The sequence below is a fragment of the Salvia hispanica genome, chromosome 2 (assembly GCF_023119035.1).
Source record: "Salvia hispanica cultivar TCC Black 2014 chromosome 2, UniMelb_Shisp_WGS_1.0, whole genome shotgun sequence".
In the NCBI taxonomy this organism is placed as follows: domain Eukaryota; kingdom Viridiplantae; phylum Streptophyta; class Magnoliopsida; order Lamiales; family Lamiaceae; genus Salvia; species Salvia hispanica.
In genome coordinates, this window is record NC_062966.1 from 40,034,207 (window position 1) to 40,061,480 (window position 27,274).

The 27,274-nt window shown below is 35.6% G+C and overlaps 7 protein-coding genes across 9 annotated transcripts; 4 read left to right on the plus strand and 3 right to left on the minus strand.

Moving 5' to 3' along the window:
• Positions 1 to 1,196: 1,196 nt before the first annotated feature.
• Positions 1,197 to 3,557, minus strand: LOC125207629 (probable aminotransferase TAT2). The gene is made up of 7 exons (XM_048107049.1): positions 3,275 to 3,557; positions 2,467 to 2,806; positions 2,107 to 2,328; positions 1,986 to 2,045; positions 1,771 to 1,926; positions 1,600 to 1,693; positions 1,197 to 1,398 (listed from the first exon to the last, which is right to left on the minus strand). Exons 1-7 carry the CDS (start codon positions 3,490 to 3,492, stop codon positions 1,283 to 1,285), a joined length of 1,206 nt encoding a protein of 401 aa, XP_047963006.1. The 5' UTR covers positions 3,493 to 3,557; the 3' UTR covers positions 1,197 to 1,282.
• Positions 3,558 to 6,015: 2,458 nt separating this feature from the next.
• Positions 6,016 to 7,317, plus strand: LOC125207070 (protein CUP-SHAPED COTYLEDON 1-like). Its single transcript, XM_048106272.1, has 2 exons — positions 6,016 to 6,456; positions 6,979 to 7,317. Exons 1-2 carry the CDS (start codon positions 6,016 to 6,018, stop codon positions 7,315 to 7,317), a joined length of 780 nt encoding a protein of 259 aa, XP_047962229.1.
• Positions 7,318 to 7,877: 560 nt separating this feature from the next.
• On the minus strand, positions 7,878 to 8,551 carry LOC125208641 (protein GRIM REAPER). The gene has a single exon (XM_048108293.1). The coding sequence runs from the start codon at positions 8,507 to 8,509 to the stop codon at positions 8,033 to 8,035; it is 477 nt and encodes a 158-aa protein (XP_047964250.1). The 5' UTR covers positions 8,510 to 8,551; the 3' UTR covers positions 7,878 to 8,032.
• A 2,290-nt stretch (positions 8,552 to 10,841) lies between these two features.
• LOC125203540 (eukaryotic translation initiation factor 6-2) lies at positions 10,842 to 12,984 on the plus strand. Its single transcript, XM_048101911.1, has 7 exons — positions 10,842 to 10,978; positions 11,259 to 11,288; positions 11,367 to 11,463; positions 11,542 to 11,672; positions 11,916 to 12,046; positions 12,313 to 12,423; positions 12,523 to 12,984. The coding sequence occupies exons 2-7, from the start codon at positions 11,279 to 11,281 to the stop codon at positions 12,778 to 12,780; spliced, it is 738 nt and encodes a 245-aa protein (XP_047957868.1). The 5' UTR covers positions 10,842 to 10,978; positions 11,259 to 11,278; the 3' UTR covers positions 12,781 to 12,984.
• Positions 12,985 to 13,127: 143 nt separating this feature from the next.
• On the minus strand, positions 13,128 to 15,783 carry LOC125203671 (homeobox-leucine zipper protein PROTODERMAL FACTOR 2-like). The gene is made up of 8 exons (XM_048102073.1): positions 15,647 to 15,783; positions 14,849 to 15,281; positions 14,666 to 14,767; positions 14,395 to 14,595; positions 14,163 to 14,334; positions 13,823 to 14,091; positions 13,656 to 13,745; positions 13,128 to 13,578 (listed from the first exon to the last, which is right to left on the minus strand). The coding sequence occupies exons 2-8, from the start codon at positions 15,245 to 15,247 to the stop codon at positions 13,228 to 13,230; spliced, it is 1,584 nt and encodes a 527-aa protein (XP_047958030.1). The 5' UTR covers positions 15,248 to 15,281; positions 15,647 to 15,783; the 3' UTR covers positions 13,128 to 13,227.
• A 2,336-nt stretch (positions 15,784 to 18,119) lies between these two features.
• On the plus strand, positions 18,120 to 19,110 carry LOC125203814 (vascular-related unknown protein 1-like). Of its 2 annotated transcripts, none has more exons than XM_048102271.1 (3): positions 18,120 to 18,408; positions 18,511 to 18,585; positions 18,970 to 19,110. In XM_048102271.1, the coding sequence occupies exons 1-3, from the start codon at positions 18,133 to 18,135 to the stop codon at positions 19,045 to 19,047; spliced, it is 429 nt and encodes a 142-aa protein (XP_047958228.1). In that variant the 5' UTR covers positions 18,120 to 18,132; the 3' UTR covers positions 19,048 to 19,110. The 2 variants fall into 2 exon arrangements, with proteins under 2 accessions (XP_047958228.1, XP_047958229.1); XM_048102272.1 differs by having other exon boundaries at positions 18,514 to 18,585.
• Positions 19,111 to 21,044: 1,934 nt separating this feature from the next.
• On the plus strand, positions 21,045 to 27,192 carry LOC125203754 (protein disulfide-isomerase 5-4). 2 transcript variants are annotated; one of them, XM_048102184.1, is made up of 16 exons: positions 21,045 to 21,235; positions 21,396 to 21,460; positions 22,389 to 22,479; positions 22,687 to 22,781; positions 23,712 to 23,769; positions 24,228 to 24,412; positions 24,510 to 24,567; positions 24,665 to 24,705; positions 24,842 to 24,916; positions 25,071 to 25,127; positions 25,271 to 25,337; positions 25,545 to 25,691; positions 25,830 to 26,054; positions 26,478 to 26,627; positions 26,714 to 26,791; positions 26,896 to 27,192. In XM_048102184.1, exons 2-16 carry the CDS (start codon positions 21,420 to 21,422, stop codon positions 26,971 to 26,973), a joined length of 1,446 nt encoding a protein of 481 aa, XP_047958141.1. In that variant the 5' UTR covers positions 21,045 to 21,235; positions 21,396 to 21,419; the 3' UTR covers positions 26,974 to 27,192. The 2 variants fall into 2 exon arrangements, with proteins under 2 accessions (XP_047958141.1, XP_047958142.1); XM_048102185.1 differs by lacking the exon at positions 21,045 to 21,235 and having other exon boundaries at positions 21,428 to 21,460; positions 22,389 to 22,426.
• Positions 27,193 to 27,274: the final 82 nt, after the last annotated feature.

Below are 27,274 nucleotides of genomic sequence, written 5' to 3' on the forward strand. Positions count from 1 at the left end.
TTTTTTAAAAATTAATTATTGCATATTGGTGCATTTAGTTATACATTGGTGTTTAAATTTTGGTTTTTTGAGGTTGTGATTTATTTTATTTTTTATAGTATTATTTTTTTGGATTAACTAGCAACCAATTTTCTTTTACAATACAGTACTAGCCAAATTTTTTTATAAAGTATAGTCAAATTATTGTCAATTTCACAATTTTCAGAAATGTTCAATTCTTCATAATATTAACATTGTCTTACAAAAGTTTCCGCTATGGTATGTGTCGAATTTATTGATGTGATGCGTAAATGTGTAAAAATTTAAGACGTGACTGACTGGGTGAATTAAACGACGTCGTTAAAGTAGTTGAATATTTTGCGCAAATAGTATTATTTGTTTTCCACAACATATATTATTTCCCAAAATATGGGATTATGATATGATTGAGAAACATGTCAAAATTTAAAGATCAATACACCAATCACTGCACTTAGATTTATTGGATTATTTGTTGCTAAAATATCGGTATTAAATCCGAAACTCCCGGTATATGGTCAATAGCCCAAAGAAACGAAAGAATCGCCTACATTTTTCAGATAATCTCCTCTTATAGATAGACTAAAGACTAAAAAATTGTCCGTTCCTCTTATCATTATTGAAAGTTGAACGATTAACTAAAATTTGATTAAATTTGATTCTTGCAATTTGATCCTTTTAAAAAGTATAGTAAATGTGAGAATATCACCAATTAAATTGGAGTAAATACTAACACATCGTATGTTTAGGGTTTAGGACAAGAGTATCCCCACATACTACGTAATACTTGAGGTTCAAAAACTTAGTTCATGTATCAATATAGCAAGCAAACATTAATTGCACTTTGAACCTAATTTTTGGCATATGGAAAATATATATAAGGGGTCCCATTTTCAGCTTTGGTCCATAAAATCCCACATTTTTGCAACATTAAAGACATGATTGTACTACCAAATGATTATTTTTAAATTATTGGAGACTTTGTAATAAATCCCATATCATAAAGCTTTAAGTATCTATGTGGAATTTTTTATGAACATTGTGATTTTTAAGATGAATCTATGGAAGCTCAAGGCTAGGATAATTTAGTAGGCCAAGTTATGTAAGTTATATTCTTGGGCTTTTATTTAAAAGGCCCAATCTTTCATATTCTCTTCCATTATTCAATTTTGATTAAATAATAGGCAACTTTGGATTACCTAAAAGGAAATTAAGGTGGTTTGTTCGTACACAAAATTAAGAGTTTCATGTGTATATCTATATTTCAATTGCAAGAATGCCTTTGGCAAAAAGAATGAACTCTTTGCAACGCTTCATGGAGAGAAGATGGCTCAACTGCAAATGTGATTCTTAGCCAATTCTTGAGGCCTACTGCAGCTCCTGCACAAGTAGTTTATAATGAATATAATGTTTGCTTTTTTGATGGTGTATTTGCCTAATAATATGGCAAATAATTAGTGGAATTGAGGAATAGATAGAGAAAGGCAACCACATGTCCACAACAACATACTATAATTAATGTAGACTATTGAATTTCTATTTAAATTGAAATGAGATTGAAATGAAACAGTAGCTAATTACCTGGTAGCAATATGACAGATTCCTCTTTGGCCAGCTTGAAACAGAAATCAATATCATCACTTATATCTTTGAGCAATGAAACATTCAGCTTCACCTAACATTTCAAACATGTATAATACTAAGAAGTGTTCTATGCAGTTACATGGCATATTCAGTATAATTAATACTAACCATCAAAGCCATTGATCCTTGTGGTTTAGATGGACAACTAATGCAATCAATCTCTTTAATCTTCCAATAACAAATTTCGGAAGTCTGCTTCAGTAAGTTGTTCGTCTTTGTGAAGAAAACTTGCTGCGTTTCTCCTACAATGGCCGGCACTGCTGCCTGAATGGGAGAATACAATCAACACTGGCCAATTACAAGACCCCTTGCATATATTTTACCTGTATGAAGGTGGCAGGGCCTCCATTGATGTCACAGTACTTCTTGAGGCGCTCCATGAACTAAGAAGATAGACAAGATATTAGATGTTTGTACCTACTAATCACATACAGGAATTTCAACCTTAGGGCTCTTCAAGATATTGCCATGAGGATCGCTAGTAACCAACCATCCGAGGCGCCAACCGGGCACCAACCATCTCTTGGACAAAGATCCTAGAGTGATCACCGGTGCAACGGACCCAAACACTCCCATGGCCACAAATGGATCCGCGCCAAAAGCCAGATGCCCGTACACTTCATCTGCAATCACCACAATGCCTAGCCTCTTCGCAGTCTCAGCGATCTGATTATAGATGATTAGTAGTCTTACATATCATAACATAAAAACTTCTTATTGTGAGGACTATGCACTGAACTGACATGTTCAACGCAACGTTCTGACAATCAGAAGTTCATTTATTAGAACTTGTGCTGCACAAACCTCCTTGAGATGGCGATATGTGTAAACATTTCCACATGGATTTCCGGGATTTATGACGACCATTGCAACGGTGTTGTGGTCTGCGAGATCCTGGACTGCCTCCAGATCGACCTCCCATTGGTTGTGAGGAAGGAGATCAAAGTAGCGAGCCTCGAGATGCCTAAAGGCGGCGCATAGCCCATAGATGGGGAAGCCTGGCCTTGGCAGCAAGATGTTGGCGCCCGGCCGGGTCAGAATGGAGAGCGTTGTTTCGATAGCTTGCGTACAACCAGCTGTTATGTAAACATCATCAGGCTGCAATGTGTATGGGAGATCTTTGGACAAATACTCTGCAATTGCCCTGTTTCAAAACAATAGTATATACATGTTCACATAGGAATGTGATCAAATGAAAACTCTGAATACTGTATAAACTCAAAACTATGATCTGGACCATTAAAAAATGTCAACAGATCACAAAAAAGCATCAACAGGAAAATGTCAACAGAATTTCAACGGTAGCCAATGATTGATGTTGTGTTGATATTGTATTGAAACTGTGTTGAAGCTGTGTTGATGAGTTTTGAGTTTGTACAATGTATAAGTTTGCATTTTATCACTACCCTATTAACATATAGATATTAAACTTTGGTTTCTAGACTATGACTAATTAAACAGTTACTATAAAATAAAAATGAGCATCTTTAGGTGAAATTAGCCCCTATTTTAACTACTGCTACTACATAAGGGAAAATCATCAAACCCATCCAACTAAACATTTTTGACAAATAAATAAAAAGTAAAGATAAGTAGAAAAAGAAGTTAGTACTTTCTGGTTTGAGGGAGGCCAACGGTAGGAGAATATCCATTGAATTTAGCAGATTGAAGAGCTTCGACAACAGAGTTTTGAGCAGCACGAGTTGTTCGAAAACACGAATAAGCGGTCGGGTCGCCCATGCCCAGAGAAATCACCTGCTTGCACCCATCTGTATTGGCTGTTAGCAGTCCAAGAATCCCTTTAATTGTAATATTGGTTGGAGCTTCCATTTTTATTTTTTTGTAGTAAAGTTTGAATCCCTTTAGAAACGAGGAACCAAATTTGAATGGACGGTTGTGAGTGTGTGCAATTTTAGCATTAGCCTGCATGCCACGTCTTATTCATACATCCAGATGTACGTGCATTCCCTTTTAATTTAGGGTGGATGCACGTGATTCATCGTGCGCTCTTTGGTTTCGACACAAAATATTACACTAGTAAAGTTGATTCAATACGAATACGAATACGAACACGTGAATAAGAATACGGGGATACGGAATTTTAAAGCTTTTAGATTGAAGATAAATTTGGGAATGGTTTTCCTTTTTGGATGGATGTAGGACGTGGGCAGTCGGAGCCAAATATGATGTTCTAGTTTCATAGGAAGGCTTTTTGTGGTCAAGAGTTATCCAAACTAGACAAACTAGATAAATAGCAAGCCAAACCATATGCAAAAGGGTAACTAAATGCGTCACGCAACAGCCTATACAATCCTACTTGGCACATGTTGTAATCCATATATTAGTACTATGAATTTTAAGAAAGTTTGGTTTATATTCAATTTTGACATAATAATAGGCGGACACATACATGATACATCATGTGGAAGGGGATTAACCCTTACCAATCTCTTTATTACTCCCCCACGTCCCAAATAATTCGGATCACTTTGACCGGACACGAGTTTTAAGAATTGTAATGAAAAGTGGGTTGAAAAAGTCAGTAGAATGTGAGTCCTACCTTTATATATTAGTTTTATAATAAAATGTGAGTAATAATGAGTTAGTGGAGTATGGGGTCCACTTCCAAAAATGATAAAAGTGAGAGACAAATTATGTGGGACGACCCGAAATGGAAAACTGAGACGAATTATCTGGGACAGAGGGAGTATATCTTTTCCAATTCTCGAATTTGTCAAAATTGTTAAGTATTATCATCAGACTTACTAAGTTAATTGGAGATTGAATGGCTGAAATTGCATAAAAAGGAAGAATAAAGAAACTTTCCTACAAAAGATGCGTTCGAGAGTATACTACTACTATATTACTCCACATAATACTAATTTTTATATTAACATAATTCTATGTGTGTGTGTGGACTTGAGAAATGAAAACAAGTTCAATGGAAGCCTCTACAAATAGTAATTTATTACGACAACAGAATAATGAATCAACTCGGCAATATTTATTTCAATTATGATAAAATCAAGCCCAAAGAGATGTCCAATTGGCATTTGAAGATGCAAAACAGCAATTTGAAAGTTGGGCTTGCTTATTTAAAATCTAGTTACGTAGTGCAATCCAGAAGTTGATCCATTATTTGGTGGTGTGGCCTGCATTTGATAGCCATATAATCACAAATTGACAACTAACATTTGAAATGTGCACAAATTTTCCTCGCACCCCAACTCAAACCTTCTTTTTGCAATTAGATGTAGCTGGAAATGGACATTTATTACACAGAAGGTGACACACATTAAATTCAACTAAAATTTATTATTGTATAACAATATTTGGAACTATATGGAGGTAATAAATGAGATGGTGATACTTAAACTACCACTTCAAAATTGGTTAGTGTTTTTTGGACAGTTCATTGACAAAATATTAATGACTTGTGTGCTTGAATTGTACTTAGTCCTAATATAGTTGAGATGATTCTTTTACACATAAGATTTAAAAATTGATATTTAAAGGGTAAGAGTCACTTATAGGAAGATGGAGAGAGTAATATTTTAATTATTTTTATATTTTAGTTGTATCAATTACTCATCCGCAAATAGAGTATCGTTTTTCCATTTCGATTCATCCCGATTTTATTTTATTATAAATAGTAATAGGCTTCATATTCTACTAACTTATTCAACTCATATTTTCATCCACTTTTCTTAATGTTAAATCCATGCGAAAAAGAAATGAGATTCCTACACGGGAACGAATGCCGGGGGAGTACGTATATATTAAAAGAGGTGAAAAGTAAAAGATAGCTTGATAATAGATATGGAATTACCTTGTCTCTGTGCAGGAGTTTTATTTGATCTTGTACTGTAATGCTGACACATGATATATCAATCAGCTTTAATCGATCCCACCTGAATTCATCGCTATCTCTCTTGATTTTGTCCATGAAAATTGGTTTCCATTTCGTTTTGTAATTCACTGACAAAGGAATACCTGCACACTTTCTCACGAACGCACGCATATTCAGACAAATACATACACATACTTGCATTGCATTTCCTAATGCTACCTTCATCTGCCATTAGGAGTCTCATTTAAGTTCGGGTTTTAAGAAATACAAAGGAAAGTGGGTGGGAAAAGATAATGAAATACGAGACCCATTTTTATATATTGATTTTATAATAGAATGTGAGTGGAATGAGTTGGTGGAAAGTGGGGTCTACCTACTATTTATAGTAAAAGTGAACCGGGACTCCTAATGACGGACGGAGGGAGTAGTATCTACCTAAGGCGAAGAGGAGATATAAATTGTTAAGCCAGGTTTCATTTTTGTCACCTCTCATCTCATCATAAATGGAGATCAACCAGGAAGCACTGCCGCCGGGGTTCCGATTCCACCCGACCGATGAAGAGCTCATCACGCACTACCTCATAAAGAAGGTTCTAGACTGCACCTTCTCAAGCTGCGCCCTCGCTGAAGCGGACCTCAACAAGTCCAAGCCATGGCAACTTCCCGGGAAGGCGAAGATGGGGGACAAGGAGAAGGAATGGTACTTCTTCACCCTCCGTGACCGCAAGTACCCGACCGGCCTGAGGACGAACCGGGCCACAGCCACCGGGTACTGGAAATCGACCGGGAAAGACAGGGAGATTTACAGTGGGAAGGTGGTGGGGATGAAGAAAACCCTAGTTTTCTACCATGGAAGGGCCCCCAAAGGAGACAAGACTGATTGGGCTATGCATGAGTATAGGCTTCAACCAAACTTTGCTTACCACTACTCCTCCAATTCCAAGGTATATATATATATATTCAATTCATGATTATTAATATCATCATCATACTCCATAACACCACACTTTGTATATTATTTCTTCTCTATTTATTAAACAACATTAGTACATCAAATTTGGGGTTCAAAAAAGAAACTTTTTTGGTTATGGAATGAGTAATTTTTAAGCTAATATTAGTAGATATATACGTGGATGTACGAAAATAGTAGTTGGTGAGATTTAATTGATCAGGTGTGTAGACATTAAATTGAAGACTAGCAAGTATATTTCGTTTTCCTATTCATGGGGTATTAACCGTATTATTATTGTGAAAGTGAAATGACATTTACTACATGTTAATCAAGCCACCCTTTTTTTCTCTTTAAGATGATTGTTTACATGTACATGTCATTTATGGCTACAATTTTTCTCCAATTAACAAAACAAATTAAGCATCACTTTCTTAAATCTCGTTCAGAAAAGAATAAAACCAGATTTGACGATACATTTAATAAGAAATTTGTATTATAATTATAAATTGGACAGGGTGAGTGGGTGATTTGTAGAGTATTCCAGAAGAGCGGCGGCGCTGGCAAGAAAAGGCGGACCGCCGCACGTGAAGTAAGCTCGGCGGCGGCGTCAGCCTCCCTTGTGGAACTTGAACCTTCCACGGAGCACGTGCCCTGTTTCTCCAATCACAACTCTGATCCATCATCTTATGCTTCGTGCGCTCCAATGCACGGCCTCGGACTTCCTGCATTTCCGAGCCCGAGATCGCTCCAGGAGAATCTCCAGCTGCCGTTGTCCTTCACGCCGCCGCCCACCGGTTTTGGAAATGTGGGTCAGAAGGTGGAAGGGAGTGAGCTCGATTGCTTCTGGAGTTAGGTTATATATATAATCACAAACATATATGTATGAGATAATTAATTAGTTTTGATTTTCTGTTAATTAGTGTTTATTATTACTTCGGTGCGGACAAATTATGAAATATGGCTTACTTTTGTCAATTCTTTAACTTTAAAGTTTGAATTTGATGTTTTTTGCATACATTAAATTAATTAGTGTTCGCAACTAATTACATACATTGGAAAAGTATGATCTTAATAAATTGATGTTTTTTACCTAAAAAATGCCATTTTCTATATAATAAAGGACCTCTTTTAACTCGCCTACAAAACATTTACAAGGCTATTATACAATATACAATATAACAAAAAAATCCCAATACATCATTTTTAACGGATCAAATTTCATATAGTTTTTTTTTGCACACTTTTTAAAATTATGGAATGAATCAAATTTTACAGAATTTCATAATCTATTCCTTCGCGCGACTCAAGTCAATTAATTTATATTGTTCTTCTAATCAGCAACGCCAAAAATATATTTATTGTATGAATATTTGGGCTCCACAAATATTAAACCAAGATCAAAAAACAATAAAATTTGGCAAACACATGAAGTGAAGTTATTTCATTTAGAGAGCACGGATTGTGATGTAGTATATAAATAAGAAATTTATGAGTTACAATTCAAATAAATTCTAAAATGAATCCATCAATTAAGAAAGGAACTATCCAAACTAGCAAGCAAAAACACCTCATGCATATCCACAGTAGCCATACTCACACTTGACCCCACGAGAACACTTTTTGCCACACTTCCCACAATTAGCATTGTTCCCCAAAACATTCGTGCAAACGCCGCCGCAGCACCGCTCCCCGAAGCGGCACTTGTGGCCGCACACCCCGCAGTTGTTGCGGTCGCCTAGCACGTTGCGACAGTGCTTCTTGCAGCAGTAGAGAAGGCTCGTGCCCTTGTTCGCCCACACCCCGTTGCACACGTAAGGGTTTGTCTTCGCGTCGCAGCTCGTGCCCTTCTTGATCTTCTTCACCGCGGAGGTCAAGAACCGGCTGGTTCTTGGCCTCGCGCTGGTGCTAGTGGGGGTGGAGTCGAGGACGTAGAAGTCGCCCTCGATCTCCTCATCCTCCAAAGATAGGGAGGTTTGGAAATGTTGGAGGAATAGTACAAGGGAGAGAATGGTGAAGAGATTGAGGATATTTAGGGTTTTGGCCATTGTCTCTCCTCTAGCATGTAAAGTGGAAATGAAGGGATTTAAATTAGATTTTGGTGGGATAAATGATATGGTATTAATTGAGAGATGTATATATAGTATTGAAGTCACTTGTGTTGTTGAATGTGCATGTTACTATAAAAGTCTAGATTCTTTGCCTAACATTTTAATTATAAATGTAATTGTAGAAGAATAAATATATGTCACTTGATCAATGTTAGATTGATTGGAGAAAGGTTGACTATAAGCAAAGCTGACTTGTTCGAATTAACGACTTTTAAGGAGTTGGAAAAGATGGCTATAAACACATCCCTCGTGACAAGATTCTTTCTAGAATGTATTAGTATTAAATATAAATGGGGATGTGAAATGGTAATTAGGAGTATGAGATTTACTTGTTTGTAGTCGTGGTTCATTTCTTTGTCTGATTTAGCCGCATGAAATTTTAATTTGCTAGGGTTATATATAGTATAATCTAAAACTTGAGTTTGAAATTTTGAAATAATAATTTTATGTTGATAGAGACTTTTTTATAATGAGTAATTAACCAAATACCAAAATCCAATGAGGCTATATATAAGATCAAAAAGGAAAATAATTTTTAACTTGATATATAGGCCTTCATTAAGTCAATGTGTGTGTCTGCCAACGTGAATGAGCATGACATTATACAGTAGTTCGATCTAAGAAAATAGAATAGTGAATAGTAATTCATATAATCAATTATTGTCAGTTAATTAAGTCGATCAAACACTTACTAATATATTAGACCCTTAGCTAGTCTTATAATTCGGATTATATAAGTATGTTTATGAGGCTACGACTACGAGTGTGACAACGAACCACATGAATAAGTATGTTAGTAATTATTTCAAAATCGATAGTATTATAATTGGAAATATGAATAACTAATGGATTGAGTTATGGATCCCATTATTCCGCCGGATAAACTGAACTAAGCATTGCTTCTTTCTCACTAATTCCGATGTTAGATCCTCAAAATGAATTAATTTGTCTATTTTCCTAAGGAGGACAAGTGTTCGTGTCATGTAAAATAAAGTTGATCATATGCTTAATCACAAGCTTACTTCTAATTAGGTCTAAGGAGTCAGTATGGTTCGACAAGTTAGAGTACACTCAAAATTTGAGATTCTTAGTCTGAAATAGTTAGACATTGTGTCATCCACCATTCTACTATTGGACCAATACACGTATATAGTTCATTGATTACTCCGTATACAATGTCAAAAACTTCCTCGTTATATACTTAGATAATAATAAAGTTCTCCCTCAAGTGCCCATAAACAAAATTGAATATAATAAGGTCCTTAATATGGTCCGCATTTGATATCTCTAATCCTCAATTGCAAACAATATGACACTCCTACAACATGGCCCACCGACCTAAACAAAATTTGAAGAAAAAACAAAGATGGAAATGGAATGGTGAAAAGTCAACGATCAAGTGCTTTGACTTTAGGCCTAACTATATGCGTTGACTTGCAGTGTTCTAAGTTGGCACTTTGTGCTCTCAGCCGGCTTTCACGCTCCTTCACTCGACAAATTTCTCTAACCATAACTTGCGGTATTATAATCATAGTAGTTAGCAATGTACCATGTCAAGATTTTCAATTTTCATGGTCTTTAGCTCAAAATGATTAAATCAATGACAAACACTCAATAGTAATACACCTTTATGTAAGTATATAATATACTACCTCGTCCCCCAAATTTTGACACAGTTTACTATTTCGGTCCATCCCTGTAAGTTTGACACACTTCACTTTTTACTATTTTTTATAGTGGACCCCACATTCCCACTGACTCATTCCTACTCACATTTTATTATAAAACTAATAAAACTAATACTTTAAAAGTAAAACTAATGCAACTTCTTCAACACACTTTCCATTACATTTCTTAAAACCTGTGCCGGGTCAAAGCGTGTCAAAATTTGGGGGACGGAGGTAGTAGTAAGAAGGTGTTTCCTTTATATAATATAATACTTATGATTTATAATTACTTCACATATCCCATTTCAAGTGATAGATTTTTATTTTTAGGACATCTCTCTACGTTTTTTCTTTATCTTACTTTAATTTTTTCACTTTACTCACAGATCAACACTACATAAAATTACGAATTAAAAATGCTCTATTTAATTTAAAAGATAAGATGGGTAAAATAGACTCAAAGTTAATCAATTCATCAAAATAAATTCTCCACTTAATTTACCTTTATCAATCTTATTCTAGCCCATTGATTAACTTATCTCAAACTAAATAAAAGTCTATCTAAATATCTTAGTGAATGGTCCAAAACATAAGCCCATGTTCCCCCAAAAATAATTGGAAGTCCCCAAATAAATAAAAAATTTAAAATACTTGTGAATCCCTAGGATCAAGATTCAATCAACCCCGCCGCGCTTCTTCTTCATTTCAATCAGCACCGCCGCGCCGTCCTCCTACTACGGTATTTCTCTTAACATGTCAATTTTGTAAGAATTTTTTCAAATAGACACGTAAATATGCGATTATACAGCTCAAAACCTGATGAAAAACGTAAACTTGGGCTTGTTCTTGCCGCTCAATTAGAGTAATTAGCTCATCTATAGCGGTGATTTTAACAAGGGATATAATGATTTAAGGCTGATTGCCCCTGAGCTCTGCAGTTTTGTTATCAAGCTTCCAGTTGCCTTTTCATTTTGTATTGAAGATTTTGATTCAGTTAAATTATTGTTTTTTTTGTACAGATTTGATCCTCTCTTTTACTATGGCAACAAGTAAGTGAAAGTGGTCCCTTTAAAATTGATGATTGGAGCAAAGATTCATTTTTTTTTTTTAATATTTTGAGCTCACAGGATTGCAATACGAGAATAATTGTGAGGTTGGGGTTTTCTCCAAGCTTACCAATGCATATTGCCTGGTTGCAATTGGGGGTTCTGAGAATTTTTACAGGTATCACACTTGTAACAGATTATATAGTGGTTATAAATTTTTTTACTTCATTGTATAACACTTTGTGTTTGGTGGCAGCACATTTGAGGCTGAGTTGGCTGATGTAATTCCTGTGGTCAAAACCTCCATTAATGGTACTAGGATCATCGGACGCCTGTGTGCTGGAAATAAGAAGGGTCTGCTTTTGCCTCACAATACTACGGATCAAGGTATTCGAGAACTAATTTAATGTGCATACATGTATTTTGTGTATCCGGACTTTATGTAAGAGCTTTATATACTGATAAAGATGACACTGGGCTAGGTCGGGATGTTGTTGTTGAAGCCCTAGTCATTTATCTTGCTTTAATTGTTTAAGTCATAGGATTGTTGTCTCGTAGGGATAAGAACAATACATGATGTTGTTTTCATTTTTTAAACCTAATGTTGAATCTGAATTGTGCTTATGATAGAGCTTCAGCACTTGCGGAACAGTCTCCCAGACTCTGTTGTTGTTCAGCGAATTGAGGAGAGATTATCTGCTCTCGGGAACTGTATTTCCTGCAATGATCATGTTGCTCTTACACATCCTGATCTTGACAAGGTAAACATAGATTGCACTCAGTTACATTTCCTGCAGTCTGTTTTAGTTTTGTGGATGTTGCTTTGCCTCTGTGCATTATTTTCAACGATCTTAATGCTCGGTCCTGTTTGTCTAGGCTTCTCTTTTAATTGGCCTACCGTGTGTAGAAAAGTAAAAGAAAACTGTGTCCATTAAAAAGTTGTGAATTAAACTCGTAAAGTTTTTACCTTTAGTCGTGATGCACCTAGAGTGGAGAGTGCTTACTGATTTTCAATATTGTCTGTTAGGAAACTGAGGAATTGATCGCAGATGTGCTCGGTGTGGAAGTTTTCCGCCAGACTGTAGCAGGCAATATTCTTGTCGGCAGTTATTGTACCTTCTCCAACATAGGTGGCTTGGTAAGGATTCAATTCTGTGTTGAAGTTAGGATCGCAGAGCGAGGGAAGGATCTTGATTGTTTTTCGTCATTGTGACAACAAACTCATTTTTTACGACAGGTTCATCCCCACACATCCATAGAAGATCTAGACGAGCTCTCTACCCTCCTCCAAGTTCCTTTGGTGGCTGGGACAGTGAACCGTGGTAGCGACGTGATAGCTGCTGGCTTGACAGTCAACGACTGGACAGCTTTCTGTGGGTCAGACACGACTGCTACTGAGCTGTCTGTCATCGAGAGCGTGTTCAAGTTGAGAGAAGCTAAACCTAGCGCCCTCGTTGATGAAATGAGAAAATCATTGATCGACACCTACGTGTGAGAACACGTCTTCATATGTTTCTGAAGCAACAACTTGCTTGTACTTGGGCAGAATGAACAGATTTCGTTACTGTGTGAGTGTGTGTATAACATCTTCCGTTGTTGGGCGTTTTAATTGTGATGTATTACGATGAAAATTCAGTAAGGTTTCTATATGTATTCAGAAAGTCTGGCAAGTTGTCCAGATTGGGTCGTTTTTATGTGACAAGTTTTGCAGGTTATGTTGTTATTGTGTTGACACGACTCAATAAGTCCCAACAGGAACACGACCCGTTTCATTTGAACACAAACATGATCATGATACATAACTCATCTTAAAACTCTAATTAGTATGCTATGAATCAAATAAAATTGATTAATGATAAAGTGTGACACTAGTTCATCATCCAAAAGTCCTACAAACAATACACAACCAATCTATTAAATGTAATGCCAAAAGCATTAGTCTTTAGGAAGTTGGAGGCCAATTCAATTCCTGTAGAAGGGCTGTTTGGATCAGAGAAACTGTATCTCTGATCAGTGTGCACGCCGTGATCAGTGAGCTTTCCGGCAGTTCTTCCGGTGTTGTTAGTTCTTCATCGATGATCTGAAATGCGACAGTCAGGATACTGCTCTGGTCCGTAGATCCATCAGGTAGAACGACGAACCCTGAAGGCAAGATTGCCACAGAATCTGCAGTTCCTCCTTGCAGAATGTGGTGCATTGTCCGGACATCTACGGGAGCGTAGCCTGTGTAGCACGCCACAGAGTCGTTGTAGCTCTCTTGCAGGTACGTGATCACACCTCTCTTCGAGCATTGCTGCACAAATAAGCAAATCCCTTTGTGTTAGTATATATCATGTGATCGATCAAAGGAGGTGAGATTATATAGCTTACGGAAACGACTGAGATCGAGTCTGTGGAGTTTCGAGGTGAAGAAATGCGTACGACTTCTTCAACTTCCATACCATGTGCTAGAATATCCCACTGCAGGTGACATATATTTCATTCATTTAAGAAAAACTGAAAATTTAATTAAAACTTTTTTTAGAAGAATTTAGCACCTTAGCTCTATTTTGCTCATTCCTTAGGAAGTTGAACACTTGATCTTGTTTCACAGGTAGCCAGACTGATGTCGCGATCGACACGGCTACTCGAGGAGGGATCTGTTGAAGGTCATCAAGGATCAACCAGTTCTTGATTAGGATCCCATCAACTCCTGGTAGGTTCACTCCACTCCATCCACCTTCCATAGTTGAGAAAATCTTCAAATTAAAATCTCTCGTCATTCCTCCTGCCAATCTCAATAGACCATTCCTAGCAGCTCCTGAACCTATGCATATGATCAGCATTTGTGAGGCTTTTCTTGGAATTTTTTTGTTAGAAACTTAGAATTAAAACCACCTCTGTCATCAAGAGAGTCGCCTCGCGCCTCTAGAGTTGCTATTCTTTCGCATTGTCTCTCCAGGGTCGAGATCCAGCGCTTGGCGCTGTATGCCACCCCTGATTCCAGCAGTGCCTTGAACATAGAGGGCGCTAGGCCCTCACGTTCCGAAGTGTGTTCCACCCAAGTAACCTGGGAATTTCGGTGTGATGAGAAATGGTTTGACGAGCAACGAGGTTAGGTATCGTTTACCTTTGATACTCCATCCCCGAGGGCTTGAATCAGGCAGCCTGATGGCTTTCTTTTGGATGCTGGGAATGGATTCGGGTATATAGTTTCCAGGGAAACATCGGCGACAACCCAAGTGTCGTTATCTATCCGCCTCGACTGCCTTACGAAGTACACTTGTCGAGGCGAGATAAGAGGAGAGCAGATGTGAAACTCTGCATACATCTGCCTCGTTGTCAGGTAAGCGAACAAACAAAGATATCGGTACCGGTTTTTAAAGCAGTTGAGAATTTACCACTTGCACAGAGCCATTTGCATTCTCCATGTCCCCTGTGGTTAAAGCTGCTAGATTTATGGCCTTTGAGACTATATTTGAGAATGTTGATGTCCATTTATCCTGTTTGAGTGAGAAGGTATATTGCTTATCTTTATCCCTTTCTTTTCTTGGAGTTGCATTAATTATAAAACTCTCACTTACCTCATCCATGAACATGCTCACAAGGCAGACAGGGCTTCTGTAAACCACCCCATTGGCCCGGGAACCGTCAAAGCTCACGTGGCCGGGCTGACACTCGACGTTCTCATTGAGGTCACGCGGCTTCCCTTGTGATATGAGTCGAAAAATCTCCTCCAGAGCTGGATCAAGTGGTTCGAATCTTCTCTTGTATTCTGTTTGATTAAGAGTCTCATAGCCACTGTCAACGTCGAAAATCCACGAGTCTTGTTCTTGAGCCACTAGCCTGAGCTCTTCGGTGGCGGAGAATGCAAGATCAAGAATCCTTGCCTTGTGCTCCTCAGCACCCGATGAGATGGCCACAAGGAGATCGCTCGCTCGTTGCATATACGTTGTCCAACTAATGTCCGTTATTAGTCCCATTCACTGAAGCGTATCTGATATGTGAAGTGGAGCCCTGAGGTTTCATACCAAAATCCAATAATGAAAATATATAATAAGTGAAGGAAAAACCAATCAAATCATATTGAGGTTCCATCACACATCTACAAAGATTTGTGTTTGTGACATACTATATGTATTAGTTACACTGGCCTCAACTCCTTGTACAATTAATATTGTAACACAAATTGAATAAAAATGGTGAAACCAAAGAGAGGTTGATAATTAAGAGACTGCAAGTGGGAAGAAACAAGAAATGAATGGTCATAGAGCAAGTGTTTATTCCAACTTTTAATTGAGTATTACTAATACCTAATATTTCCTAATCTGATTTCGAAATTATGGCATCCAAATGCTTCATTTTCATGACAGAAAACATACCTGGCCATCATCATCATTTGTAATATTGACGTGCAAGCTGTCGATCTTAGAGGGTACAAAAAATGCAAATAAAAGAATCGATTAAATTAGTGGGATGAGTTCGTCTATATGAGTTTGAGAAGGTTTGTGAAGTTACTAATTAAAACCCTAAATTATGTTTCTCATTTTCATGTTTGTGTATGGTTAATTAGTTATAGAAAGTATAGATACACCATATTTGTAGGTTGGTTAGTTATGTATGGACCAATTTTTCAAGATTTCCACACACATATATAGCCAGACATTTTAGGTTAGATTATTTCAGAGCTTCCTCTACAATGTTTTTTCTAAATTCATTAATTTTATAAATTACATAAATATAAAAATATGATTTATTTATTTTCTTTATAATTTGAAATAAATAAAATAACAAATCGTTGATATTTATGTAATTTGTATAATTAATGCAATCAAAAGAATTTTAAAGTAAAAAATCAATTCAAATGGATAAAACAAAAAGGTATTAATGCTAACATAAATTAAACAACGATATTCACTTATGGTGTTCATATAAGACATTATAGATAATATTTCTCATATATATTGTATATTTGACATCATCAAAATAGATATTAATTTGTTAAGCTTTAGCTAATGCCCCATTATATATATGTTTGTTTGATAAGGTAGGTTCATGAACTAATAACTAATTAATTACGAAACTACAAAGTAGACTTTTCTCAGTCACAAAAATTAGATGAAAATAAATAAACTAGTAAAAGAAGAAGTTGAAGGTATCAATGTCAGCTCCTAGAGATTATATATTGATAATTCTACAATATCATAGTCAAAATACATACTACTAATTAAGCCGGTTTAATTTCTTAAGTGTATTATTGTATCTCTAAGTCAATAATTAATCATAAGTTCGATACATATATTCATTGGGTCATCACGTTTCTGTTTCCAACCATCATCTACTTATTCTTCCAGAAGAAAAGTCACATAATTTAAAAAATTTCAGAAAATAAGAATAGATTAATTTTGTTTTTTTTATGATAAGAATATAAATACAAATGTGAAAAACAAACATAAGAATAAAATTAAAAATTAAAATAAAAGATCACTCAATTGAACAGCTAGATAATTATGGCCTTTAATTTATTCTTCTTCTAATTTTTGGGGGAAAAGTGACATTGCAACCAATCCAAGAGCAGCTGGAATCATTTATGATAATTGATAGATGACATATCTATTTTATAATTATGTCTTCCTTTTCTTTTGAATTATGAATAATGTGAAATCTTTTATATAAGTTGCAAAGGAAAATAAATAATTTGGAATGAATGTAGTAAAAAATAATGCATAAAATTCTATGATTTGAGGTTGAAAAAATTCCAATTAAATTCGGTTTTCTGAATTCATGTGTCTATTTTTTTACTTTTTATCTTTCCGTTTATTTTATTTTATATGTATAGATGCCAGGTTAGTTAGTTTTTATAGGTTATCAACAGGCAGGTTATAAATTATTTCGTATAGTTGAAGTCGCATTTAATGATTAAGGCCAAGAAAAATCAACTAATTAACTACATTAGTTGCTTTAGTTTTCAAGTATCAAATCACGTTTAATGGAATTTAGCACTTCATGGCCTCGCATATATAATCAAGCTAGTGTAATTAATTAATCACAAAATATGATTTGTGTATGGAGTTTCAACACCTGTAAATATATTTATAGATTAAGGAGACTTATTCAGTTCAGGTATAATAATTTAATGCATACAAAGATTTGGCAAATCTTTGTGTGTGTATATTATATTCCAAAAAAAAAGGTCAAAACATTCAATCATTTAGAGTAATTATCTATAGCCCCACTCCAATTTAATGGATTGGATACGATTTAACCTTATAGTTAGTTGAATAGATATGGCCTGGTAAATTATTAGGGATTTAAACCCATGCTAATTATTATTTTTTCCTTTGTTTTTCTACTTTATAATCTATGTAAATTATAGAAAATGTCTTTAGCCCATATCAAATTGATGTAAAAAGTGATAAAAAAAAAATAGTTGAGTCAATAATATTTTTGTTATGCATCCACCAATGTGGCCCTTAATTAATCTTGAAATAATGTCATTTATGATTAGTATTGACTTATGACTGTTCATGATAAGATTATGTTCTATGAATGTCGTTCGTTTGGACAGACATGGCTCGTTCTTGACCTTCTCCATATGACCTAATTATTGATGGATCATAGAATCTCGTGACAAGTTAATCTTAAGTAACAAATTGCGTCAGACTTATAAACATTATGCATTTCTAATTAGGTCAATTCACCAACCTCAACTTCAAATGGCCCACAATCAAGATTCCGTACTGCCTAAATTTATTCATATAATTCAATCTTCAACTTACAAATTACTATCACATATGTGTGTGTGTATATATAGCTGTTGAAGTAGACACACACATGTGTGTTGTTTTTTTTTTTTGATAAGAAGAAAATGGGAGATTCTCCTGAAGAGAGCAGCTGGACTTTCTACATTGAGGGTTTTGTTTGCGAAGATAACATTGATAAGCCTTGTTTATCTTCTGATTTTGAGAGCCCTTCTCTCGTCTCCGACGCTGCTTCTTCTGCTGTAGCCAACAAGTTTAGACAGGGTTTAGGGTTTTCTTCTCCGAGTCTTCAAAATAGTTTCAAGAAGCAGAAAACTAACATCATTCCTGCTATGGATTATGATTTGGAAGATACTGCCAGCTCTCCTGTAAATAGTCCTAAGGTATATAACATTATAACTCTGTCTCTCTCTCTCTCTCTCTCTATATATATATATATATATATATTGATGTGTACATGTGTGTTTGGTAATTGGTATGAGCAGCAGGTTTCTTACATGAATGAGTTTATGAATCATGGCAACAAGAAAGAGAAGGGTAAGAGGGATGTTTCAGATCAGGTAAATGCATAAGAATAAATACAATCGTAATAATCATATCCATGTTTTTGATCTTGGTTTGTAATAATCTTAATTTTCTATGAATTTGAAAATTAGAGGCAAAAATCTGACTGTGGGATCTTATCCACGTCAGCTTTAGACTTTTAATTGGAAAACATGGTGTAATTATATGCTCTCCATCCACAAAAATATAATCACTTTGTCATTTTTGTTCATTAGTATTACATTATGCTGCATTCAATTAAACTCAAATGGAGTATATTTGTGAAAAAATGCAGGCTAAAAAATCATTAGTGGGTTAAAGTTCGGATTGATTTAAGAATATTCTACTTATCTTTTTATCTTCTTATTTTTTGTTCTAATTTAATTTGTGTTTTTGTGTAGGTGAAGAGGAACACTTATGGGAAGGTGTTTGCTGTTGAAAGAGATAGTGAGTTGAAGAAAAAGAGCACATGTGGTTAGGAGGGCTGCTGCTGTTGTAGCTTTGTACCCATTTCAATTATGTCATCACAAATGTAAAAAAATTAACCTTATAATTAATGAATAAGTTTCTAATTTATTTGATGCTGCAGTAAATTTTGATTTCTTAAACCTCCCATTTACATATTCACAAGTACACATGATTTAGTTAAAGGATGACAGGAATACATCATAATGTTTAAGATAATCTGACTTTTTCATATAAGTCTTGTAATAAAAAATTGACTATCTTTGTGGCTCTTTCATATAAGTCTTAATAAATATAAAACCATAATTTGACTCTTTCATGTAAGTCATGTGAGACAGGTCAAAATTCAAACATAGAGTTATACTCGATACCAACAAAATTTTAAATATATGTTTTTAAATAAAATTTAGAAAATATAAATCGTACCAATCTCTTTTTCTACATCCGCTCCTGATAATAACGATTTGAATTGTGTGGCCTAATATAGAGTGATCATCTCTTGCTCCACACAACTTCAATTATACTTGTGGCAATTTCACCACAAAATATAGATGGCATGACCAGAACCACAATGCATATAATTTCTCTATTAAATTCTACCACTGAGTTCAATTTTTTTTATTAAATATGGGCGGTTAATTGTCTGAGCTTTCTTGTGATACTTACAAAAAGAGTACAAATCATAATAATGAGAAAGCATACTTTTCTTCTTCAATTTCAAAAACTTGTTGCCGTTAATGGCAGAGACAAGGGCTTTGCAGATTTGAGCACATGGGATACTGAATTTGCGTATCTGCCTAACCATAAACTGTTTCACCTCCACCTGTTCTTATTTAAGGGCGACAATAAGAAGAGTGTCAACGAAACACAACTGAGTTGGCAACACGTTTTCGCTACAATGTGTTGAATATTATGGACCAAAACATTTGGGCCGTCTATTTTGTGAGCCCAATGAAAACTGAGTTGGCCCATGTCATTTATGCGAGCCCACTCACCCGTTCACTAACCCTGAGCTCACCGATGGCGTGAGATCTTAGAGACTTCTGTGTTCTTGAGTGTTTCTGTGGTGGTTTCTGAGAGCGTGCTCACCCGATGAAGTGACTTTAGCCATATTCCTAATCTATATTTCTTTAGTCCTTGCTTTTTTTTTTTTTTTTTTTTTTTTTTTTTTTTTTTTCTGATCTTCGAGATCATTTTCTTGTAGTTACTAACTTTTGTATAAGTGTGCAGGTGCTAAGTGTGTGAGCTGCTTCGACTCTGAAGCGGTCAAGGTTCCAGACTAGTGCTAGGGCTCATACTTTAAAACCTAATTTCTTGTATACTTTGGTATGTTATATTTGATTTTTCAGTAAATACAGTAGTAAATTTGCGGTGGTGTGACCCCTACACATTGAATAGGTCCTAGTGTTGATACATTATAATATCGACAAACATTATCTGTGCATATGTGTGATCGATCGAATTATGTGACGGAGTCAAACGTCATTTAAAATAAATACGATATTTATTGTGTATAAGCAGGACCTACGGAAGTAGGAGAACTTCTACAAGATCTATTGAAATGAGTAGAAGGATCTAAAGATTGACTTTGCCAATAAACTTTAGTTATGAATTTTAACTTTTCTTTATAGGTAAATGATTTTAAATTTAAAGTCTGCGTCACGAATCTAAGCCCTTTGGCCACCTTTGGCAGACTCAAACCTGAGAGTTTGGGTCGTTTGGCCATACGCATTAACCTCTCTACCACTTGATCAAGTCACACACAGTGAATTCGGAAAGAGAATTGTATGAAACCTAAGTCCTACAATTTTTTGCTATTGAACCCCGGCTGAGTCATTCTAATTACTTTCAACGTTAGAATTGTTCATTTTAAATTTTTGGTGAACTTTAATTGTCGATCTGACAATATGTGATTCCACGTTGAATACATATTTTAAGACACAGTGGAATAAAGGGGATTTCTTATTTTTCACCTTTTATAACAAGTGATCATTGCATTCTTCATTTTTTATAGATGTTTATAATTTAGAATACTCATTAAAATGGTGTGAATTAGATGAAAAAATTAATGTGACGCGATATGAAGACAATTTAATACGAGTTGCCTAAAATTTATATGAGAAAAGTTAGTGAAAATCGACCAATTTCTTTGCAGAAATTCACCGGGTTCGAACCAGCCAGCAGCATCAGTATCAGCATCAGGTGTGTTCCTGATTTTGCAGTTACATTCATAATCATCGCACTCCTTTACCAAACCGAATGCGTTTTGCTTTTGGTTCAGTAACAGTTCTGTTGTAGCTATACATTATCCCATTTCTGCAGCAGATCTGAGCTAATTCCGCTTTTTATTCATAAATCTTAGGTTCAAATCGACGATTGAATAATCATGGTGTCTACCAGTAAAATCAAATCCGTCGATTTTTACAGGTGACCTCTCCTTTTTTTCTTTCTCAGTCTCCCACATTTCAGTGCAATTCATTTTTTTATTTTTCTGATGTTGAGCTAACTGAATAGTATTAGCATTTTGGTTTCGATGCTTTTTTATTTATGTTTTTCGTTTTTTTGAGAGCGATGAATACAAATGAAAACTGCATTTTGGCTAGAACTCGTAATTGGACTGGTTAAACCTTGGATCGCGAGAGCATCTTATTTGCTATACGGATTTTGCTTGCATTGGTTTCTGTTGGTGGAGGTGGTTCGAGAACAAGGAATTTGAAGCTGGCAATGGTTGCAATAGTTAAGAATAGTTAATACTGTGGTTAGATCCCCAAGTGATGATATGCATGGATGTGGAGAAGCTTATGCATATTGCTTTGAATGAGATAGTGTATACATATTTTTATTGAGTTCCTAATAGTAGTGATACTGATCTGGCCCTTCTCTTTTATATTGATTTCCTGTTTCAAATCACAGTCCATTGATTAGACAGATGCAAATACATTTAAAAAGTTCCTTTTTTTGGGCAACTTAGAGGTGTAAACTTGGAACTTACTTTCTAGGTACTTATCTTATCATACCTGTGATTTTGGGCCGATGATCATATCTGATTGGCTTTCGATTCAGTATCTAGCAAGAATCTTAGTAATTATTGTGGAGAATATGATGAATAAGGCTTGCCAGTTAATTTTTTTCAAGTTTCTTTTTTCTTTACACGTGAATTTTTGAAGAATTTTAATCAGACGAGGACGTCTCTCTGTTAGAACTCAAGCGTAGCTGTCAAGTACTCTCTAGTTTTGATGATAGTATAAGAATCAGAAGATATGATGCTTTGGAATCGTAGATGCTGAATGCTCATTACGCTGGTGTAAATGCTCCTTTTACTTAAATTCCGTTCCCTTTTTTCTTATATTTGCAGGAAAATCCCAAGAGACTTGACTGAAGCATCATTATCAGGTGCTGGATTGTCAATCCTAGCAGCCTTTTCCATGATCTTTTTATTTGGAATGGTAGGAACTAATCTTTATTGGCCAACGGTTGATGGATACATGCACTATCAAACCTAGGAAACTGATGGAATCTTTATGTAGTCAGCTGCCCCTTTATTTTATTATGTTATCATGCTGCATTGCAAATGCTTTTTGTTTAGCTGCATCTCACCATGTGCCACAGAAAAATGCCCTCTGCCCTCTTTATGATTGTGCTGTCATATGTAGGAATTGAATGATTATATGAGAGTGAGCACCTCTACATCAATTGTTGTTGATAAGAGTTCTGATGGGGACTTTCTACGAATTGATTTCAATATGAGGTAATATTTTATTTATGCTAATTTAGTCAAATTACTTGATATTGCCTACGACTTCTCCTTTTATATTAAGAACAAAGAACCTATGGGTTGCTAGGCTGAATATTGAATGTACAAGAACAAACTCAGAAACAATTCACCTTATTTAATTATCTCCTTTTTTTTGCTTAAAATAATGCCACGTGACACAAAAAATACTTTGGTTAAGAACTGTGGAGTTCAGAGTCGTTTTTCTGTGCCCTTTCCACCAGATTTTGATTCCAAATAAATAAAATGTATTTCCAGACCATCGTTGGTCCTGCAAATTTTGAGACGCTATAATCTCATCATTCAAAGCCTACCAGCTACAAGTTATTTCTTCACATCACATGCAGTGCATTAACATTAATACTACCAAAAAAGTTTCTTCTCCAGAAATCTCCTCCCGTTTGAAATATATATACCTTTGAGTTTTCAATTCCCATAGTTTAAACATTCTGTGCCCTCCCAGATGATAACATCATGTACTCTTCTAAATTTTTCCTGGTAAACGACATGTAATCTTGTTGGTAACTACAGTTGATGTCCTGGAAATTGCCACCTTTTACCCTACCAGCCACAAGATGACCAAAATATATGTTGAACCTACACTTGTGGTTAATACTTGTAAATTTGGAATTGTGTACTTTTTTTTTTAGTTGGAATCCTTGTAATTCTGTACTCTTCGATATGTATCCATATAGGGGCATTTTTGCCATATAGGGACAATTTTTGTGTACCGAGCATCAGAATATCGATTGACCTGGTAAATTCGCTGCATTAATATTTAGGTAGCTGCATTTGGAACTTTCTATATATGAATTTATTAGCGTCTGGTCTCTTTTGAAACATCTCCGTTGCTTAATTTTTAAGCTATATGTGTTATTATGGTGATAACTTCTTAAATTATTGTAGCTTTCCAGCATTGTCTTGTGAATTTGCTTCGGTTGATGTCAGTGATGTCCTGGGCACTGTAAGTCTTCTTTTCCTCAACTCCGAATACAATATCTTTATGAATTCTTTAAGTCATTCTCTCAAGTTTTGGTAGTGCTCATTACATTATAGATCTGCGGCCGCCGGCCAGCCTGAAGGGGAAAGATGCACAATTTTGGAATTAATCTTGTTTATAGAACCTCGAATATGGTTCCAGTGCTGTATAATTTAAGAACTGTATCTATTAATGACATATGTCTGATTTTATATCACACATTCACACCTCCCAAGTGTGATACATAATAAAAAAAAAATGAAGTATAGCATGTTGAAATTTTTCTTACCTGTTGTCGGTTTATTGAAAAAATGTAAGCAATTTGAATTTAATAGAAAACTCATTTCGTATAGAGATTTCCTACAGTTTCATTCTCTAGTAATTTTTTCCTTGTAATAAAACCAGATTGTGCTTTTATTGAACTTTCTCCATTTTTTTCTCAGAATAGGTTGAATATAACTAAAACCATACGCAAGTATTCAATAGATTCCAGATTAAACCCTACTGGTTCCGAGTTTCACTCAGGACCAGTTACAAAAGGTATTAAGCATGACGAGGAAACTGATGAAGAATATGGAGAAGGTTCTGTTTTACTCAATGGACACAATTTTGATAGAATTTCACACAAGTGAGTAATGAGTATACAGATACCTTTTTCAGTTTGCCAATCAGTTTGTTATTTTAGATTACATGTGCACCTCTGATATTCCCGATTCATGCGACAGGCATGCTATTTTGGTAGTGAATTTCTATGCCCCTTGGTGCGCTTGGAGCAATCGACTGGTATCAGCACCTCTCTAGTTACTGTCTTCTTCTGCTGCAATAATGAATGGATGGTTGTAAGTAGTGTAATGAACCTGTCTCTTTTCTTTTATTTCAGAAACCTTCGTGGGAGAAAGCAGCCAAAATTATAAGAGAAAGGTGTTGTCTCTCATATTACTTTTGTACTTGGTCAAAATAAGTCACCCATAACTATTTCACTTTATACTTGAAAGAGTGACTAGCAGCATCATTATCAAATACTCTATTTAGAAGCTCATCTTCAGTTTTCTTTTAGATATGACCCAGAAACTGATGGACGTATACTTCTGGGCAAGGTTGATTGCACTGAAGAAGCTGATCTGTGTAAAAGGTACTTTCTAGATGATATTTGGTTATTACATAGTTCAATTACTTCGTATGGGTTTTTGCACTGCCATGATCCTAAGTGATATTTATATTTCTTATGTTTTCCTTCTATTTTGTTTTGCTGTTTCACATATTAAATCTGTTATATACATCTGCAGGAATCACATACAAGGATATCCATCGATTCGGATCTTCCGTAAAGGAAGTGATGTAAGGTCAGATATCATATCTTCAGGTTTATACCTTTTAGTTCCTGATTTCTTACACCTTATTTGCAATGACTCAATGTCTCGCATAATATAGATGAATCTATGTTCACTTGTAAATTCTATTTTTAGATTAACTGCTCCTGATGCAGGGAGGATCATGGCCACCATGAGCATGAGGCATATTATGGCGACCGAGATACGGACAGCCTAGTGAAGGTGAGAATGCTTTGACTCCATGGAAAAGTGTGTTTCGATGGAGAAGTTCCAAAATTAGAAAATATAATGAACTAATCCCAGTCTCCGGCCAACAATTTCCCTTGCTTAATCTCGAGATAGGAGTAGGATTTTTCCAAATACAAATATGGTGATTTAAATTTAATAACATCTTTATATGAGGAATTCAGTGATATTTTATCCTTGCAGGTGATGGAGGATTTGGTTGCACCTATTTCTTTTCAGTCGTCACAAGGTGGTCCTGATAATATTGCCACAGAGATAAAAGATGACGCGAAAAGGCCTGCACCTTCAGCAGGAGGGTGTAGAATTGAGGGTTTTGTGCGTGTGAAGAAGGTTGGAACAGATTATTTGAGATGTATTTTGGTGTAGAACCGCATATATTACTAGATAAATATGCCTAGTTTTATCAGATGTATAAATATGCTTGTGCCTTAAAATTTTATCAGATCTCTTCTTCTCTCTATTGTGCAGGTTCCAGGGAATCTTATCATATCTGCTCATTCAGTTTCCCATTCTTTTGATGCTTCTCAAATGAATATGTCACATGTTATTTCCCATTTTTCTTTTGGTAAAAAAATCACTCCATGGGTCTTGAGTGATATGAAGCGACTGCTGCCACATCTAGGTAGAAGCCATGACCGCTTGAATGGCTTGTCGTATATCAGTAATCCGAGTGATTCGAATGCAAATGTAACCGTAAGTTTTTATTGCATTATTTTGTATCTTTCCAGATCTTTTATATCCTGTAATCCTGCTGTTTCAGTGTATCTAGCAATTGCTATCTCAATGTCTTTGTGCTGTATGAATATAAACCTGAAACGGGATACATTCATTTAAAGAAAGATGAGTGAAACCAATCACAAAAGGCTTCCATAAAACAAAACTCCTTGGTGATTGCTCTGGAGATGCTAATTTGACTATTGCGGTCTACCTGATAGCAGCTTTGCTAGTCATATAAATTGTGTCCCTATCTTTTCTTGATTTGATCTGATTGAAATCCTTGCTGATCACAGACAAGACGGAAATTACACATTTATCCTGTCGTTGATAATGTTGAACTGTTTAACCTAGCATTATGGATGATCTAGCAGTGAATTTATTCACTTCCTACATTTGCAGATTGAGCATTATCTTCAACCCGTAAAAATTGAGGTGATGACAAAATCTTATAAACTAGTTGAGGAATATGAGTACACTGCCCACAGTAGTTTGATTCACAGTCTTCAAATCCCTGTGGCGAAATTTCATTTTGAGCCATCACCTATGCAGGTAATAAGCTGTTCTATCAATCTTTCTTGCCAATTGTGTTTATTCTCATCTCCCATTGCTTTTCTTTTGCTGTGTTCCCCTACCAGGTTTTAATAACCGAGGATTCCAAGTCTTTTTCACACTTCATTACAAATGTCTGTGCCATCATCGGAGGTGTTTTCACGGTTTGTGCTCAATGCTTCCTTCTGCAGCTTGGTGCTCAATACTCCCTTTGGATCCTTCTTCTCTGTGATTTACCAACGCAAAAAATTCGTTTGATGGTTTGCAGGTCGCTGGTATCTTGGACTCCGTCCTACACAACGCAATGAGGCTGGTGAAAAAAGTTGAACTGGGGAAGAATTTCTGACCGGAAGTGGAAATTAGCAAACATGTAAAGAAGAATACCAATTTCTGTACACATCATTGACTGATATGCATAGATAAGTTAAATCAATTAGATTGAGGATCTTTTTGAGGAAATTTTGATGCGATTTAAGGTTTATCATAATTTTGGTACTCGTTCATGAGAATTGAGAGGACATCTTCTTCGTTTATCATAATTAAAACAGGGGGTCTTTTTTTTCAATCTTAATTGGCTGCATTAATTTACAAAAATCGACCCAAAATTACCTTTGGCTTGTTTCTAGCAGACTGCAATTAACTAATCA

What these genes read in the sequence shown, in the direction of transcription:
- LOC125207629 (XM_048107049.1), bottom strand. Translation starts at nt 3,492, where the DNA reads ATGGAAGCTCCAACCAATATTACAATTAAAGGGATTCTTGGACTGCTA. An exon ending in GCCCTGCCACCTTCATACAG is followed by an intron (nt 1,927 to 1,985) that starts GTAAAATATATG and finishes TCTCCCATTCAG; the next exon opens with GCAGCAGTGCCGGCCATTGT. An exon ending in ATCTGTCATATTGCTACCAG is followed by an intron (nt 1,399 to 1,599) that starts GTAATTAGCTAC and finishes CTACTTGTGCAG; the next exon opens with GAGCTGCAGTAGGCCTCAAG.
- LOC125207070 (XM_048106272.1), top strand. Translation starts at nt 6,016, where the DNA reads ATGGAGATCAACCAGGAAGCACTGCCGCCGGGGTTCCGATTCCACCCG. An exon ending in ACTACTCCTCCAATTCCAAG is followed by an intron (nt 6,457 to 6,978) that starts GTATATATATAT and finishes TAAATTGGACAG; the next exon opens with GGTGAGTGGGTGATTTGTAG.
- LOC125208641 (XM_048108293.1), bottom strand. Translation starts at nt 8,509, where the DNA reads ATGGCCAAAACCCTAAATATCCTCAATCTCTTCACCATTCTCTCCCTT.
- LOC125203540 (XM_048101911.1), top strand. An exon ending in CACATCCTGATCTTGACAAG is followed by an intron (nt 12,047 to 12,312) that starts GTAAACATAGAT and finishes ATTGTCTGTTAG; the next exon opens with GAAACTGAGGAATTGATCGC. An exon ending in TCTCCAACATAGGTGGCTTG is followed by an intron (nt 12,424 to 12,522) that starts GTAAGGATTCAA and finishes TTTTTACGACAG; the next exon opens with GTTCATCCCCACACATCCAT.
- LOC125203671 (XM_048102073.1), bottom strand. Translation starts at nt 15,247, where the DNA reads ATGGGACTAATAACGGACATTAGTTGGACAACGTATATGCAACGAGCG. An exon ending in TCGGGGATGGAGTATCAAAG is followed by an intron (nt 14,335 to 14,394) that starts GTAAACGATACC and finishes CGAAATTCCCAG; the next exon opens with GTTACTTGGGTGGAACACAC. An exon ending in ACTCGATCTCAGTCGTTTCC is followed by an intron (nt 13,579 to 13,655) that starts GTAAGCTATATA and finishes TTATTTGTGCAG; the next exon opens with CAATGCTCGAAGAGAGGTGT.
- LOC125203814 (XM_048102271.1), top strand. Translation starts at nt 18,133, where the DNA reads ATGGGAGATTCTCCTGAAGAGAGCAGCTGGACTTTCTACATTGAGGGT. An exon ending in CTCCTGTAAATAGTCCTAAG is followed by an intron (nt 18,409 to 18,510) that starts GTATATAACATT and finishes TGGTATGAGCAG; the next exon opens with CAGGTTTCTTACATGAATGA. An exon ending in AGAGGGATGTTTCAGATCAG is followed by an intron (nt 18,586 to 18,969) that starts GTAAATGCATAA and finishes GTTTTTGTGTAG; the next exon opens with GTGAAGAGGAACACTTATGG.
- LOC125203754 (XM_048102184.1), top strand. Translation starts at nt 21,420, where the DNA reads ATGGTGTCTACCAGTAAAATCAAATCCGTCGATTTTTACAG. An exon ending in TGATCTTTTTATTTGGAATG is followed by an intron (nt 22,480 to 22,686) that starts GTAGGAACTAAT and finishes TGTCATATGTAG; the next exon opens with GAATTGAATGATTATATGAG. An exon ending in CGAATTGATTTCAATATGAG is followed by an intron (nt 22,782 to 23,711) that starts GTAATATTTTAT and finishes AAATTATTGTAG; the next exon opens with CTTTCCAGCATTGTCTTGTG.